The sequence below is a fragment of the Lipotes vexillifer genome, unplaced genomic scaffold (genome assembly GCF_000442215.2).
Source record: "Lipotes vexillifer unplaced genomic scaffold, Lipotes_vexillifer_v1.1 scaffold1600, whole genome shotgun sequence".
Lineage (NCBI taxonomy): Eukaryota > Metazoa > Chordata > Mammalia > Artiodactyla > Lipotidae > Lipotes > Lipotes vexillifer.
This window is the reverse complement of record NW_006799073.1, coordinates 571,807-587,243: the sequence shown is the minus strand read 5'-3', so window position 1 is coordinate 587,243 and position 15,437 is coordinate 571,807. Positions and strand designations below refer to the sequence as shown.

Genomic DNA, 15,437 nt, shown 5'->3' with positions numbered 1-15,437 from the left:
ACGGCCCCTCCACCGGGCGCGCGCGCCCTGCCCCTCCCGGCCCAGCACCCCCAGTCTCACCGCTCGACTCCCCTTCCCTTACACGCCCCTCTCATCCGGTCTGGAGGATGCGACCGCCGCCCAGCCCGCTCCGCCGCCCCTTGGCGCCCCCCGAATTCCCCGCAGCCCGACCGCCCCTCCAGTCTCGGGGCCCCGAATGCTTCACGGCCCCAAGCTGCTGCCCTGGGCCCGCTCCCGCGCCCCATCCCCAACCCCGACCTCCATTCAGCCCCCGCCCCACCTTGGGGCCAGGCGACTCCGCGGCTGCTGGGGCTGCCGGACTCCTCTGACCATCCGGCTCCTGCTCCGCCGCGGGAGCTGCTCCGGCGGCCGTAGGGCTCGCTCGGGAAGCTGAGGCGGCGGAGGCTGGAGTAGGCGGAGAGGCGGGCGAAGGGCCTCGCGCCTCTGCCAGGCTTGCCGCAGGGCCCGCCTCCTCCGCGCCTCTCCTCGGCTCCCATTGGCTAGAGCCCTAGGGTGGCAGAAAGCCTGGAGGCCGATTGGACGCTCGGGCCGTCACATCCTGCCACCTAGAGTTTGGTTGAGACTGCAGGTGGCGGCGGAGGTGCCTTAGAGGCTGCTAACACTGCCGGGGAGATCTAAGCGCCACCGTGCGGTCGAAAGTAAAAACTGCATCTCCGGCGCCAGACACCTGCGGCGGTCAGGTTCTTCTGGCGCCGAGTCCTGCATCCCACACACCTGCTGGCGCCCCTCAACACCGCACCACGCCAGGAGCAACAGCTAAGCGCTGCAATTTCCCAAACTCCTCTGGCAGGTGCGACAGTGAGGTAAGTCTCCAAAATGAGCTTCATTTTGAACCACCTCATATCCGGTCCCGGACTACATCATGCTGAAATGGTTAGAGCTCAGAGATAACACTTCACAGAGGATCCGGCAAGAAAACTGTAAGAACCTATCAATATAAAGTGTGGTTTAGATGCTCAATCCTCTGCAGAAGAGATCGCAAGCTTGGGTGCAGGCTTCCAAGAAAGCAAGAGATTTTTAAAATAAATTACCAAGAAAGGAAAATCAACCCTGCAAACAATTGATGCCGTAACCAAAAGCAATGTGTTCGGTTCTTAAATGCCTAAACGGAACTGACCCCTGAATGTGTTGCTAACTGTCCTGTGATACTGCAGATGCTTGTGACTTCTACTCCAGCTAATCAATTTTAAAATAAATTTTCTTGTATTTTTAGTGTTGACAGACCTAAGCATGCAAGACTACCAGCACATAAGCATTATAAATCAGTTACCTTTTCTCTTATACTTTAACAAGGCCATCCTTGAAAATAAGACATAACTCAGTAACATATTAACAAAATTCTTCCTCTAAGGTGGAATCCCCTTCAGTCTTTCTGCAATCCTGTGTAGTTTTTGTTTGGTAGATCCTCGGCATATATTTGGAGCTGGGAGGAGGCATAAAACTTTCTCTTAAGCTATTTCTGTTTTATCAGAATACGCTTTTATGCATCAATAATGTGACAGCCTAGAGTTATACACACCAAAAGTTTGGTGACAAATCTCTTACTGATCTTCACAAATGGTAAAAATGAGACTACTATAGTTTTTCATAAAGTCGAATTTATTTGGTGTAAAGGGCTGTCCTTTATCCTGAGATGGCTCTTTTTACATCTTCTATAAAATGATGATGATGGTAAATTGTAATGGGACCTTTAAAATGGCACTGACGAGGAAAAACAAAAAGTTGAACATCTGTTGGCTACCCAAGTTAATATTTTACATAATCCCAAGATAACAGAACCATAAATCTCAATACCAACAAACAATATCCACCCTTATAATCACCAAGCCAGAAAAGAGAGAGAACCTCTGACTCATTTGTCAGAGAAGACTAGAGGAGATGTAGTAGGAGGAGTCCTGGTGGGGAGGATCAACTTACTAATCTTGAATGTCACTCATTATGTTTCTTAAAATATGAATTAAAATCATCCGCTTGGTTTTCAAGGTCTTTCACAATTGGCCAACGCCTCTCTGATACATGGTATTGTCAATAGAGCTGCAGCTATTCATTTCTTACGCTTTCCCAAGGAGTACCCTCAAGTTTACCTTCATATCATGTCCAAGTTCTAGTAATCCCCGTTTCTGTGCTTTTACTATATGAAATACATGGCCCATCATTCTAGTATACATTTCACACTTCCTCTTTTAAGCCTTCCCCAACTACTCCATCTTACCTCAAACATTTCCTTCTCCAAATTTGTTGTACTTACATAAACTACACTATGTCAGCAATTATATATTGCCTTGGATTATTCTTACTTCCCAACTACACTGAATTTGGGCAAATGATATGTAAGTGGGCCCTCAATAAATGGCAGCTTTGGGCCAGGGACTGGGTATTTTATATGTGCTATTTTTAATCCTGAGATCAACCCTGTATGGCATCCTTATTTTAGACACAGAATTTTAAGATTCAGAAAACCCAACTTGCTCAGGGTCACAAAGCTACAATAACCAATATTGCTTAAGATGTACTACTCTAGGATGCCCTAAAGGGGTTCACATTCCAGCTCTCTTGTGCAACCCTGGGCAAGTTACCTATGATCTCTAAGTGTGTTTTCTTGTCTAAAGAAAAAAAAAAAAAAAGGTACTACAGTCATTGAGCCGTAGTAGGGGTGACATAAAATAGGGCATGTACAGCATTTAGCTAAGTGTGCTCAATACAGGTTAGCTGCTATTACTGCCTGGCAGACCTGGGGTTTTTACCTAGATTGATCCCAAAGCCTATATTCTTTCCACTATTCCACTGCCTCCATACAGTCTTTTATAACCCATTCCCATTTATATAAAAAAGCAAAGTGCTGAGAACAGTGGCTGCCCAGGGACTGAGTGGAATATACTTACACAATAATTATTTTTGTTGACACACACACAAATTCATAAATTTCATGCATTTTTGAATTAAGAAAACATCTGAATGATCCAAGCCAGCATAAGCTTACTATCATGAGTAATATGCCTTATGAAAGGCATATATTCACCAAGTGATTAACAAGGAAACAGAAAACTAGTAAGAGGGGAATAGGGTCCTTCTCCAAGCATCTACTGTGTTCGGTTTCATGCTAGAGGACTTTCCAAATGCTTCTTTTTGGTGTTTTACTACTGTATATTTCATCAGCATGACTGCACAGTTTAAATACACAATTGAAAGAGTTGTGATGATCTCATGAAGCTGGGTTCTGGGCACTGGATCCAGGACGTAACAATGAACTGGAACACTGAAGAGTCATATGCAGAACAAGAAAAGTTTCACTTCTGTTTACTAGTCAAGCAACTAAGTGAAGGAATAAGCATTTTTTAATTTTTAAATTGTGTTATATAAAATGCTGACTTCTTGTCGGGACAGACTGCATTAGATAAAATTTTTTGCCAAACTTCCTATAATCTTTTTATTAATTTACAGAGAGAATATAGCACCTTTCATCCAAAGAACTGAAGGTGCTTTACAAACATTAGCACTTAGAAAACAAGTACATTTAAAAATCTGGATTCTTGCTGTTAAATCTCTTCGACTCCTGATACACAATTTTTTGGAGGCTGATGGAAAGCAATTCTGTTTCTGACAACGAAAGAGGCTCAGAAAGAGTTCGGATTTGCTTTCACAGTACAGGCATTTCCCAAAACCTGGTGCTGGGCTTACGAAGCAAAAACACACAAATCTTAATGCAAAGAACAATATTTCAAACCTTATTTCAAAAGTGAAACACAGGGTTTAAGACATCAAAATCTTCCAACAGTTCTAGACATCCGGACAGAGTAGGAGCTGATGCAGGTTGCATATTAAAGATGTGCTCTTGATCCAGGCTTTTTAGGATCACACCCAAATGAACACATTTAGAGTTGTGAGATTTTTCAGGAAAAAGCATTAACCTAGGAAAAGCTAGCCAAGAGCATATCAGGAAAATGAGGAAAGGGGAGTAATTGGCAATTAAAAGTAGACAGTTCTCACTAGAGCCTAGGACATTTTATTAGAAACCAAGTATATCATAGGCAAATAAAAATGGTTATTACCCCCATTAATACAACATAAGGGATTTTACATTCAGCCTAGATACAGGGAATAACAGAGCCTCATGCCTACAAATCTATGACTTGCAAGTATTTTCCACCACATGATTACTCTATATAATACATAGCCCTTATTTATCAGAGGGATCCAAATATTCCTTTTAGGCTTACAGAGTCCAATACATTCACTCTCTCTTCCCTTTACATGTCTAATAGTAAAAACTTTTTTTTCATGCAAAAAGCCATTATTCAGTAGAAGAGGAAAAAAACAGGCAAAACAGAGATGGCAAGTAAGGAATGGACAGAATATTATTGGCACATGCCCAACTAGTGACAAACAAATGCAGTACACCATGACTTAAAAATAAAAGTCACATTACATGGGTAACTAAAACAACTACATCAATCTAAGCTAAGGAGTGTCAAATGGGAAGGAAGGGCTGAGAGTTACCAATTTTATTGGTACAACTTAAAAGCAGAAGAGAGAAAGCACTTAAATACAATTTATGGTAACAGAAAAAAAAAATACTGCAGAAAGCTGTTCAAATACCACACCAAGTTGTCTGCATCATTAATTTCCAGTGTTTCACAATTAGTAAAATACATAGCTACATATCCCTGTAAGATAAAAATACCTTTCCCCCTGAATTACACTGGGGTCAGGGCAGTAAAACAAAGCTACTGACCCAACAGTTCAAGTGTGTGCAGCAAATGTCTTAGCCACTTCTTTCTTACAGCTATACAATTAAAAACTACACAAGGAGCTGTGTGGTTGGAGGAAAAAATCAAAACAGTATTGTGCTCGCTTAATAAAAGAAAAGCCCTGATGAAAAATTATGTGCCAAGAAGCTTAGACTATAAAGATTTTTATTGCAATTTTAGGTAACCTGGAAGTTCTTATCCTGAAGGGGGACAGTTGGTTTTCAAAACTACCTGAACAGATGCTAAAGTGCTTTATTAATTGGCTGGCTTCATAAAGATTTCCTGGAATGACAAAAATTAATCATAGTAGTAAAGGGATACCAACTATTTCATAAAATGGTTAATTCCAGCATCATTTATGACCATAGTCATAAGAGACACTGGAACACTTGTCCTTATTAAGTGGACAGTTGCATATCAAGAACTGATCATCACAACCCTTTGGATACTCAAGTTACTTACACAAAGCCAAAACATAGTATCACAGACCTTTATGAAAAAGGACAATTTGGTTTTTTCTACACTTTAAAAAATCTGCTTCAGATTACAGTTCACAAGTACAAGAGTCCTGACTTTTCAACCTTTCCAGTTGCAGTTAAAAAATGAACACTTTCTAAAAGTTAAGGTCAAGTGTTACAGTAAGAATGATTCCTATTGAAAAGTACATATATTTTACTTAATGATACTCATGATAGATTGTAAACTGGATTGATCACATTCTACTCAACTGGTATCAAATGAACACATCAGCATTACAAGTATTAAATGTTTTTCTATTACTAGAGAGGATATAAACCAAAACATTAATATGGCAGTTATTTCTTTAGGCACAGTTTAGTGATTTTTTTTTTTAAATATATAGTATGGAATTTCAGTTGAAGTTTTAAACTTAATAACCAAAGGGTCAAGAACTCTGATTAGGAAAAAAGAGAAAAAGAATAACTTTAAGCTAACAATGTACACTGTTTAAAATTTCTAACACTTTAACCTATCTGGGTTTTATTTAAGATTACTTTATTAAAAAATACAAGGAATCTGAAAAAAGATCAATACAATTATCTTAATGTACAAAGTCATAAGCTGTAGCAGTTTTTAAACTAAAATTTAAAAACACAACAAGGAGGGCAGCCCTTTAGACCAATTTATTTTATATCCATTTAAAATATCATCCAACAAAGGAAAATGAAGTTTACAGCTGGGACAGGTATACATAACTCGAGGCATCTGCAGTCCATCGTGCCCACTGAATAACAACTTTGCTGCTGAAATTTCTTAAAACTTACCGAACTAAACAAAAGACTGAATAATACAAAAGGAGGAGTATTTCAGTGTAGTCTGTTCTGTCAATTGGCTTTTTTAAAAAAGGAAACATCCTGTTTCCCATAGACCAGTAAATAAGCAAGAGCTACATGCAGCAGTGTGAGTATTTAAGACATTTCTCAAGTCTTCTCAAATGAGTCCAAGGCAGGGATGGGATGGGGGAGAAAACTGATAGAAAAACATTGCTATAGACACCATAACAAACAATAAATTTAGATAATTTAAAATTTAAAAAAAAAGGCAAGAGGCAGCATTTCAGCAGCAAAGTGCTCAATAAAAAGTATATTGTAGAGGGTAATACACGAAAGTTGGGGTAAGAGGGCAGAAAAATGGGTCAGCAGGATGGGCGAAGGCCTCAAAGGAAATACGGCGTCGTTGTCCTGGGAGGAATAACACGTTCTGAATCTGGAACTGCCCGGAATAACTTTGGTTCTCTTGTATTTACATCTTTGAAGACCATGATCGAAGCAATATTTCCACAACGATAACAGTAATTAGGAGCAGACCATACTGTTACCAGCTTCTCATCAAACATAAATTTATAGCCTTCATGCACTAGTTGGTGTGCTCTGCAGATGAGCTTTAAGTTGTTGATATGAACAAACTGCAATTTAGAAAGGTTTTGTTAAGTATCCAGCACATTTTTAAAAAAAGCAACCTACATATATAAGAAAATAAGCATTTAAATAAAGTATAAATCCTATAATTACTAAAGCTCTCATGATTATAGAATCCATTCTACAGTTATCCCCACTAATTTCCGTAAGTTAGAGCCACTTTGGCCTGCGTTATAGAAATCATAGTAACATAATTAGTTAGAAGTTTCTGAAAGAAAAGCATTCTGTAAGTGCTATCAGATATGAAACAAAGTTTTTATGGTTTAATAATAAATATATTACTATCAATATCTATCATTTACTGAGGCTTTAGTATGGTTCTTACAAAATTCTGAAAGAGATTTATTATCCTTCTCTTGCAACTTCAGGAACCAGAGGCTCAGACAGGATAAATCTAGCTCTCTGACTTCATTATGCTGGATTTTACTTCACCCTGTGGTGTTTGTGTATGTGTGTGTGTGTATATATATTTTTAACTGAAAGTAGTTAACCTCAAAAATATTGCTTATTCACAATAAATACATATGTCAAATCATTATGTTATATACATAAAACTAATACAATGTTATGTCAATTGTATCTCAATTAAAAATATATACACAAAGAAATACATATATTAAAAAGTTGCCTATCTTGCCCTTGTTATCTCATTACTTAATTGCAATGTTTGAAAGAAAAGGAACATTTATTTTACACATAGTACCAAAGGATGCTAAAGGAGGTGCTTTTATTACGTGATCTCATTTAACAATTAAGGAAAGACATACAGGATAAACTAGACAAGAAATCTGATATCCATAACCACCACAGTTTGAGTAAACTAGACTAGAAGTTTCGTATCTATAGCCACCATAGTTCTTTATGTAGTCCATTAGCAACCAACAAACCACTTTTCCGAAAATGCTGGCTTTACCTCATTTGTGACCTTTGCACCAAAAAGCCAACCTGCTCCTCGGGGACTGATTGCCCAAGTATCCACATCTTCAGGATCTGACCAAACCAGATCACAAAACGCTCCTTTATGAGGAATTTCCTGGTTCCGTTCAATGGTTCGAATTTGATCCAGTGTTTTGATATCAGGAGATAAACCACCATGAACACACAAAATCTGCTCATCTATTAACTAGCAAAAAAGGAAAACAAAGAGTTGAACATATAATAATAAACTCAGTCATATATCTAAATCCATCAGTGAGTGCTAATGATATCAATATAACTGAAATGGCAATTAGATAAAAATATGCCAAGTGTTACTGGCAGGAAAATACTTGAGCTTTTTTTTAAAAAAGATTTACATAAACTTACAGCTGCTACTGTGAGCATGTCAAAAACTTTGGTACAGTATCTCCAGGCATTAGCGTTTCCGTATTTGGTTTGGCACTCATCTATGAGAGAAACAAAGAGTTCTCATTAATGAAGTTCTGAATCTGCTGATAAAACTAAGGAATACAGGGGAGTTCCCTGGTGGTCCAGTGGTTAGGACTCAGCGCTTTTACTGCCGTGGCCCGGGTTCAATCCCTGGTCAGGGAACTAAGATCCTGCAAGCCATGAGGTGCGGCCAAAAAATAAATAAATAAATAAATAAATAAAATAAGTAAATAATACATCTAATACTGGGACAACAGAAATTTGCTTAAACTAGGATGGCAAGTTATGATACATAGTTAGCCCTAGTAGGTCCTCCATGTAGAACCAGGAGGAGACCAGTGTCTAACTAGTCTAAGAATGTGGTCCTGCTTTTCATTCCAGAAGTGGCTCTAAGAACCAGCTGAAATTAATAGTCAAAATGCTAAAATCAAGAAGAGTTGGGCTTCCCTGGTGGCGCAGTCTCCTATGCAGGAGACACGGGTTCGTGCCCCGGTCCGGGAAGATCCCACATGCTGCGGAGCGGCTGGGCCCGTAAGCCATGGCCGCTGAGCCTGTGCGTCCGGAGCCTGTGCTCCGCAACTAGAGAGGCCACAACAGTGAGAGGCCCACGTACCGCAAAAAAGAAAAAAAAAAGAAGAGCTAAATATTAATTTCACATAACCCAAAGCAAAAGCTTTTGTCTTACTATTAATACCGGGGGGAATTTCCTGGCGGTCCAGTGGTTGGGACTCCATGCTTTCACTGCTGAGGGAGCAGGTTCCATCCCTGGTTGGGGAAGTGGGGCCCCGCAGGCCAAATAAATAAATAAATAAACTTAAAAAAAAAATACTGGGCAATTCTATCAAACAGAGTAATGTATTTAATGTGACTACCTTATTCTAGCAGGATAATCAAACAAATTAGAGGAGCATGGATAATTCCCATTTCAACATTTATCAGGCCTAGGATGCCTCTTCTGAGATTTTCTGCAAATTGTGCAACTACATACTTGAGTTCCAGTAAGTACCCCTGTAGTCATCACTAAGGACAAACTGCCAATCAGTCCTTACATATTCTCAGCTGAACATTCTCTCTGCTGTCTACAACAGTTAATAGGGTGCATTATCTCTTCTCTCAGTTAATACCATGGAAGTTCTGCTCTTTGGCTTCTTCCTTAATTTCGAAAAAAAATGGATGTATCACTAATTGCCCTAAGTACAGTTGAAAATGATACAGGATATAAGACTGTGGGGTATGGTCAATCCTCATAATTTTCTAAATTATATCTCTATGTGAGGCAGGGTCCTTATTGTAAACGTCTCATGAGACAGCTCTAACATTGAGCTCAGTTTACCAGTAGGAATCTTGTGAATTTTTCACCTTAACACGTAAGCAAAGCACTTGGTTCATAATAACTGCTAACCATATATTTATCAGTGTGAACTGAAGGCCCAATATAATAGCTATATATAGACATTTTTACTACTTTAAAATCAATGTTAAGTTCCATGATGACTAAAACTGTCTCCCTCCTGAGAAGCAGATGGGCTTCCTCTTATCAAACAAAACCATAGATGAACACTAGAGCATAGCTTGGGATGAAAAAAATTCAATACTAGATGTTGTGCTGTTGTCATTTTCTTCGGTCAAGGCATCTTGATTAGAATGTCCTCCTTCCTCTCCCCCTTTTACCTCTTTTGCCCTACACTGATATGTTGGTCAAATTCTGGGGTGTAATTATATATGTAACATTAATCTTATACAGTTGGAGCCAGTTGCTTTCACTGAGCTAACACCACATAATGTATTATCCAAAATACTGATTATTTTGCAAAAGAATCAAACACTTTTTATTCCAAATGATATTTGGCATTTTGTGAATGAAAATCTGAAGTAACTTCTAGAAAGGAGAAAAATATTAGCCATCTAACTTTTCAATTCCTATTAACAGTTATATCAACAATAAATTGTCGGGGAGTTCCCTGGTGGCCTAGTGGTTAGGATTTGGGGCTTTCACTGCTGTGGCCCGGGTTCAATTCTTGGTCGGGGAACTGAGATCCCACAAGACACGCAGTGCAGCCAAAAATAAATAAATAAATAGATAACAATACATTGTCAAAATTTCTCAATTTAATAATTGATAATGGCTGACAAAATCAGAAGTAAGAGAGTTCAGCTTATCTTTATAATGACAGAAGATAATTCAAAATATAAAGTCTAAAAACAAAAGGGTTATGAAATTAATATTTTCAAATCTCTCAATATCTGCCTTAATTGTGCTCAAGGAAAATTCTTATTAATAATCTCAACAGGGCTTCCCTGGTGGCTCAGTGGTTAAGAATCCATTTGCCAATGCAAGGGACACGGGTTCGAGCCCTGGTCCGGGAGGATCCCACATGCTGCGGAACAACTAAGCCCGGGTGCCACAACTACTGAGCCTGCGCTCTAGAGCCCGCGAGCCACAACTACTGAAGCCCATGTGCCTAGAGCCTGTGCTCCTCAACAAGAGAAGCCACTGAAATGAGAAGCCCGCGCACAGCAATGAAGAGTAGCCCTCGCTTGCTGCAACTAGAGAAAGCCCGCGCACAGCAACGAAGACCCAATGCAGCCAAAAATAAATAAATAGATAGATAATAATAATAATCTATACAGTTCTGTTATCTACCTCCTTCAAAGAGCTTCCTAACCTCATTTTGAAAAACTTTCAACCATATAAAAATTTTATAGAAGTAGCTATTTTGCTTTTAATGGCTGCATTCTATTTATGACCTGAGGTCCTAGTATTCTCTGGAGAAAGCACACAGATTTACAGTACATCCATACAGTATAATACAGTGCAGCTATAAAATAACATCAATGAAGTGAAAAGGCTGATCACAATATTAAAAAACAAGTATGATCCCATTTTAGCTTGGGGTGTGTGTACACACATACATATAAACACACACACACACATACATATATATAGAATAGGTTCTCAAACTGAGTGTGCAAAACATTCCCTTTCAGCAGATTCTAAGGTCCCACCCCAAAAGTGGCGCCTAGCAATCTACATTTTTAACAAGCATCCCAAATGATTCCAGTGAGATAAACTGAGGACTACACTTTGAGGCACTGATCTAGAAAGACATACACCAAAAAGTTAAAAATGGTTCTCTCAGACTACTATGTATAAAATAATAAGCTACAAGGATATACTGTACAACACAGGGAATACAGCTAATATTTTATAATAACTTTAAAAGGAGTATAATCTGTAAAAATACAGATTGAATCACAGATTGAATACAGATTGAATCAGATTGAAATACAGTTGAATCACTATGTTGTACATCTGAAACTAATATAATATTGTAAATCAGCTATACTTCAATTAAAAAAAAAAGAATGGTTCTCTCTACACATCAATAGTCAGATTTTCAACTGACTGAGGGAAGAAAAGGAGTTAAAGGTGAGAAAGTGGAAAAAGATTATCTGTATTTTCTAATTTTACTATGAAAAGCACATGTATGACTTGTGTGGCTTTTTTCCCAAAGAGGAAGGTAAATCAATATTCAGAATCAGAGAAACAGAAGGTCTTACCATAAAATCCATACACCTGTGTAATCTGTCTACTCTCATGATTTCCTCGCAAAAGTGTAATACGATCAGGCCATTTAGCCTTTAGTGCAAGAAGGTAAGTGAAGGTCTCCAAACTATAGTAACCTCTGTCTACAAAATCACCCTGTAAAGTAAAAATTTACAGTTACAAACAATACAATAGCAACAATATTTTTAAAAAATTATACCAAAGGGCACAAACTCAAGAGACACAGCCCAAAATAACAAAAATGAAGAGTTACACATTGAATTATTTGGAAATTGGGTTTTAACAAAAAATTCAAATGGAAATAAATAAGCTGTTCCTACTAAATGTTTGTGCTAGTCTTATGCTACAGGAGCCTACAGGAACCTGCTGTGCAATTCTCTCAAGGATTTTCCCTGCAAAACCACCATTTTTTCAATTCTCTGTTACCTACATTAATAACTGTTTCAAAAGATCACGTGTGACTCAAAAAACTTTAAATGAATTTCAAAAATCTTTTTAACTGTATCAAAAGAGCTGTCAACCTGAAGAAAATAGTTTTTTTGTAAAAGCAATTACCATAATTATAACAGTATTCTACATTTAGCTTTGTATTTAACAACTGCATATGAGGATATACTATTTACACTTCCCATTTATGTTTTACTTGGGCCAATATTAGACCAATAGGAAAACAGCTAAAAGATTAGAAAAGTGACCCAGAAATTTTCAGAAGGCAGGAAAATAACAAAGGACTCAGAAAAAGTTCAACAGTAACATTATATTACAAAAAGAAAGTAAGCAAATATCTACCTTAACAGCAAATGTGTATATGTGTATATTAATCAAGTCACAGATTAATAACAGGTGAAAATGAATGCTCAAAAAAAATCTAATAAAATAACAGTAAACTGAAGATTTATGCCTTAAACCTGTGGGCTATTTTTCGGCCTAACCATTACTGAGGGCTACAACCCAGTCCTGTGTATACAGCAGTTTACAAAAGCAATTATTCTCAACTAGAGGACACAGCAAAATGTAGAAAAGCATAGAATCACCTTTTCATGTATTTAAATAGTGATTGTCACATGGCAATGAAATTATTATATCATTTACTAGTAGTAAGTCAGATCCCTTCCATTTAAAATAAGTACTTGATATCACTGGTGTTTACATACCATAAATATGTAGTTTGTGTCAGGAACCTGACCTCCAGTTCTGAATAGTTCACAAAGGTCATAAAACTATAAAAGAAAGGCAATATATGCTGATTACAAATTCCTGTGAAGGAGTAAAATAATAAAACTGAGGCCAAACTGTATAAAGAAGCAGTTGATTAAGAGGACTTCAAATATTTACATTTATACAATGAAATAAAGTGCAAACTAAACTGCCAAGCGCACAGCTCCCAAGCCTTAAAAAAAAAAGCACTAAAATGAAGCTCAGTTATCACTAAAGTCATTCCTAAGTTATTAATGTTATAGGCAACCCCCTTTCAAATTTCTTTCATACTTCTCCCCATCTATCACTTGAGAATTTGAAATCATTTATCAGTTACCTGTCAATAAGCTAACCCAATCACCTTCAGCATCTATCTTAAAGAGACAAAAGATAAGGAAACAAGTGGATAAGAATTTCTTTAGAAGAATGTATTTACATGACACTTCGTAGTGTGGTAAAGAGGAGATCAACCTACCTTCTTACACTCTACTTTGGAAGATGTGTACCCTCAGCTTCTATAGCTGTGGAGAGTCTTCTCAATAATCAGTAGAAGAAGAATAGTATATTTAATCATATTCTACTTGACTGAAAATTTAACTGACAAAAATGTGCGTTTGATAACTTCAGTCAACTCGATTATCCTAATCCTACTTCCTAAAGTCACAGTTTTTCTGAAAAAGGATTTTAGATGAAAGGAACTGACTATAATATACCATACCAACTACAACTAATAATTTCCTTCACATCTATCTTTTACACTTGAAAGTAGTATTACTACTTAAATTTCTAACACTTAAAACAGTACAGAAATAGTGAACAAATAGTGAACAAAACTGAAATTTAAAGATTAACTACTGAAATAAAGTACTACCCTTTGTAGCAATGTTTCGTAAGTCTGAAGAGTTGTCACTTACTTAAAAAAAAAAACTTTAGAAAGTTTAAAATAAAATTTTCCTATCTTCTTAAAATTAGCAAGCAAACAAATGAAACAAATTCAGTCTCAGTCAACTGGTAGACTATTATTTATTCAAAATATATGCTGTCCATTTCTGCAAAGTGGAATCCCTTCCTTTGAAGGAATATACTTCTCACTTCCCACCGCACAGATATATATATGATGTGTGTATGGATATCATATATACGTATAAATACAATCACACACAATATGAGCAGTAAAAAATAAGTATATATATCTAAATACACTTTCAATGTATATATATACACATACACATATACATATATGTGTTTGTGTTACTTTGGCCTAGTAAGTCCACTTCTGTGACTATATCCTAAAGGCAAAAAAAAAAAAGTCTGTATAACATAAAGAAAATGCATCATAGCATCATTTCTAATAACAGAAGAAACAACCTTCGTAACTAATGTAAGGGAATATTAATAAAGTATGATCTACCAATTCAAAGACCTGGACCTTAGGCAGTCATAAATAATGATTATAATGGAAACTATGTAGCAAAGTGCGAAAATGACTAGGGAAAAGAATGGAACACAAAACTATACCTCTAATATAACTATACAATTTTGTTATGTAAAAATTGAGTATGTACACACTCAAAGGCAGGAAGGAAACATTAAAACGTTTTATGAAACAATTGCTTCTATAAAAGTGTGGTGAAAGAGTGAGTGTCCTTAGACTTTACTACTGATGTCTGTAGAAACACATTCTTGAATAAAAGCTTTGTAAGTTTCCATTTAACTTATATATATTTAATGGATGATCAAAAATTCTGCTTTGGGGACCCATAGTTCCTACTCCATATTGGTAGTTTTTCCCAAAATTCTTTAATATAATAAATATTTACTGAAAACATATGCAGACAATTAACCTTGTCATACATTACTGGAAGCCCATCTCATTATTTCACAAATAATTTCTACCATCTATTGTATGTTTTTCATATCACACACACTCTGTAAATGTTCTTATTTTAAAACAAAACCAATCCCGAGAAGTAGATTTTATTCCATTATTAGAGGGAAGGAAATAGTTGGCTAACTCAGCAGCTTTTAAACTTTCTGGTTTCAGGACCCACTCATAGTCTTAAAAATTACAGGTCCCCCAAAAGCTTTTGTTTATACGTTATATGAATCAGTATTAATCATATTAGAAATTTAAAGTGTAACACATACCTTCATACAGGTACCTGTTACAAAAGGGAGGAGAATTTTAATAACCTTTACAGATAATGGTGCATATTCTTCTTTTAATACATCAAAACTTGACGATTGGTCTCTTCTCAAACTCTGTTAGATAAGTTGGTCTAACACTTTGAGTGGGTAACACACTGGTTATTTGGAAAATGGAAAAGACATTTCTTTATACATCATCAAAAAAATATTTGTTAATTTACTCACCTCATCAGAAAAGTCTTTTAAGTATCAGAAGCTAGTAACCTCATGGTGGTAAACTCAAATTTTCTAAAATTCCAATATTTCACTTGAAAACTCAAATTCTGTCATCAGCAACAAATAACATCAATTGTTTTTCTTGAAGTGACTGGCTCACTTTGTTCACTTTTGCAAAACAGTTGCCAAATACCTGTAGTTTGTCATTCATTCTCTCAGGTAAAAACAGCGTTC

General features: G+C 37.0%; 1 protein-coding gene and 1 non-coding gene across 4 annotated transcripts in view; one reads left to right on the top strand and one right to left on the bottom strand.

Annotated features, from left to right (window-relative positions):
• Positions 1 to 3,341: 3,341 nt before the first annotated feature.
• Positions 3,342 to 15,437, bottom strand: part of PPP6C (protein phosphatase 6 catalytic subunit) — a 32,686-nt gene continuing 20,590 nt past the window's right edge. For 2 of the 3 annotated variants that reach the window (XM_007471489.1, XM_007471490.1), the window contains 5 exons: positions 12,797 to 12,862; positions 11,636 to 11,777; positions 8,012 to 8,091; positions 7,620 to 7,829; positions 3,342 to 6,693 (listed from right to left, as the gene is read on the bottom strand). In XM_007471489.1, coding sequence (XP_007471551.1) covers positions 6,445 to 6,693; positions 7,620 to 7,829; positions 8,012 to 8,091; positions 11,636 to 11,777; positions 12,797 to 12,862 — 747 coding nt within the window. In that variant the 3' untranslated portion in view covers positions 3,342 to 6,444. The remainder of the gene's footprint in view (positions 6,694 to 7,619; positions 7,830 to 8,011; positions 8,092 to 11,635; positions 11,778 to 12,796; positions 12,863 to 15,437) is intronic. The other variant, XM_007471491.1, reaches the window with a different exon arrangement.
• TRNAK-UUU (transfer RNA lysine (anticodon UUU)) lies at positions 8,165 to 8,236 on the top strand. Its single transcript has one exon. It is a non-coding gene; the product is annotated as a tRNA-Lys (tRNA).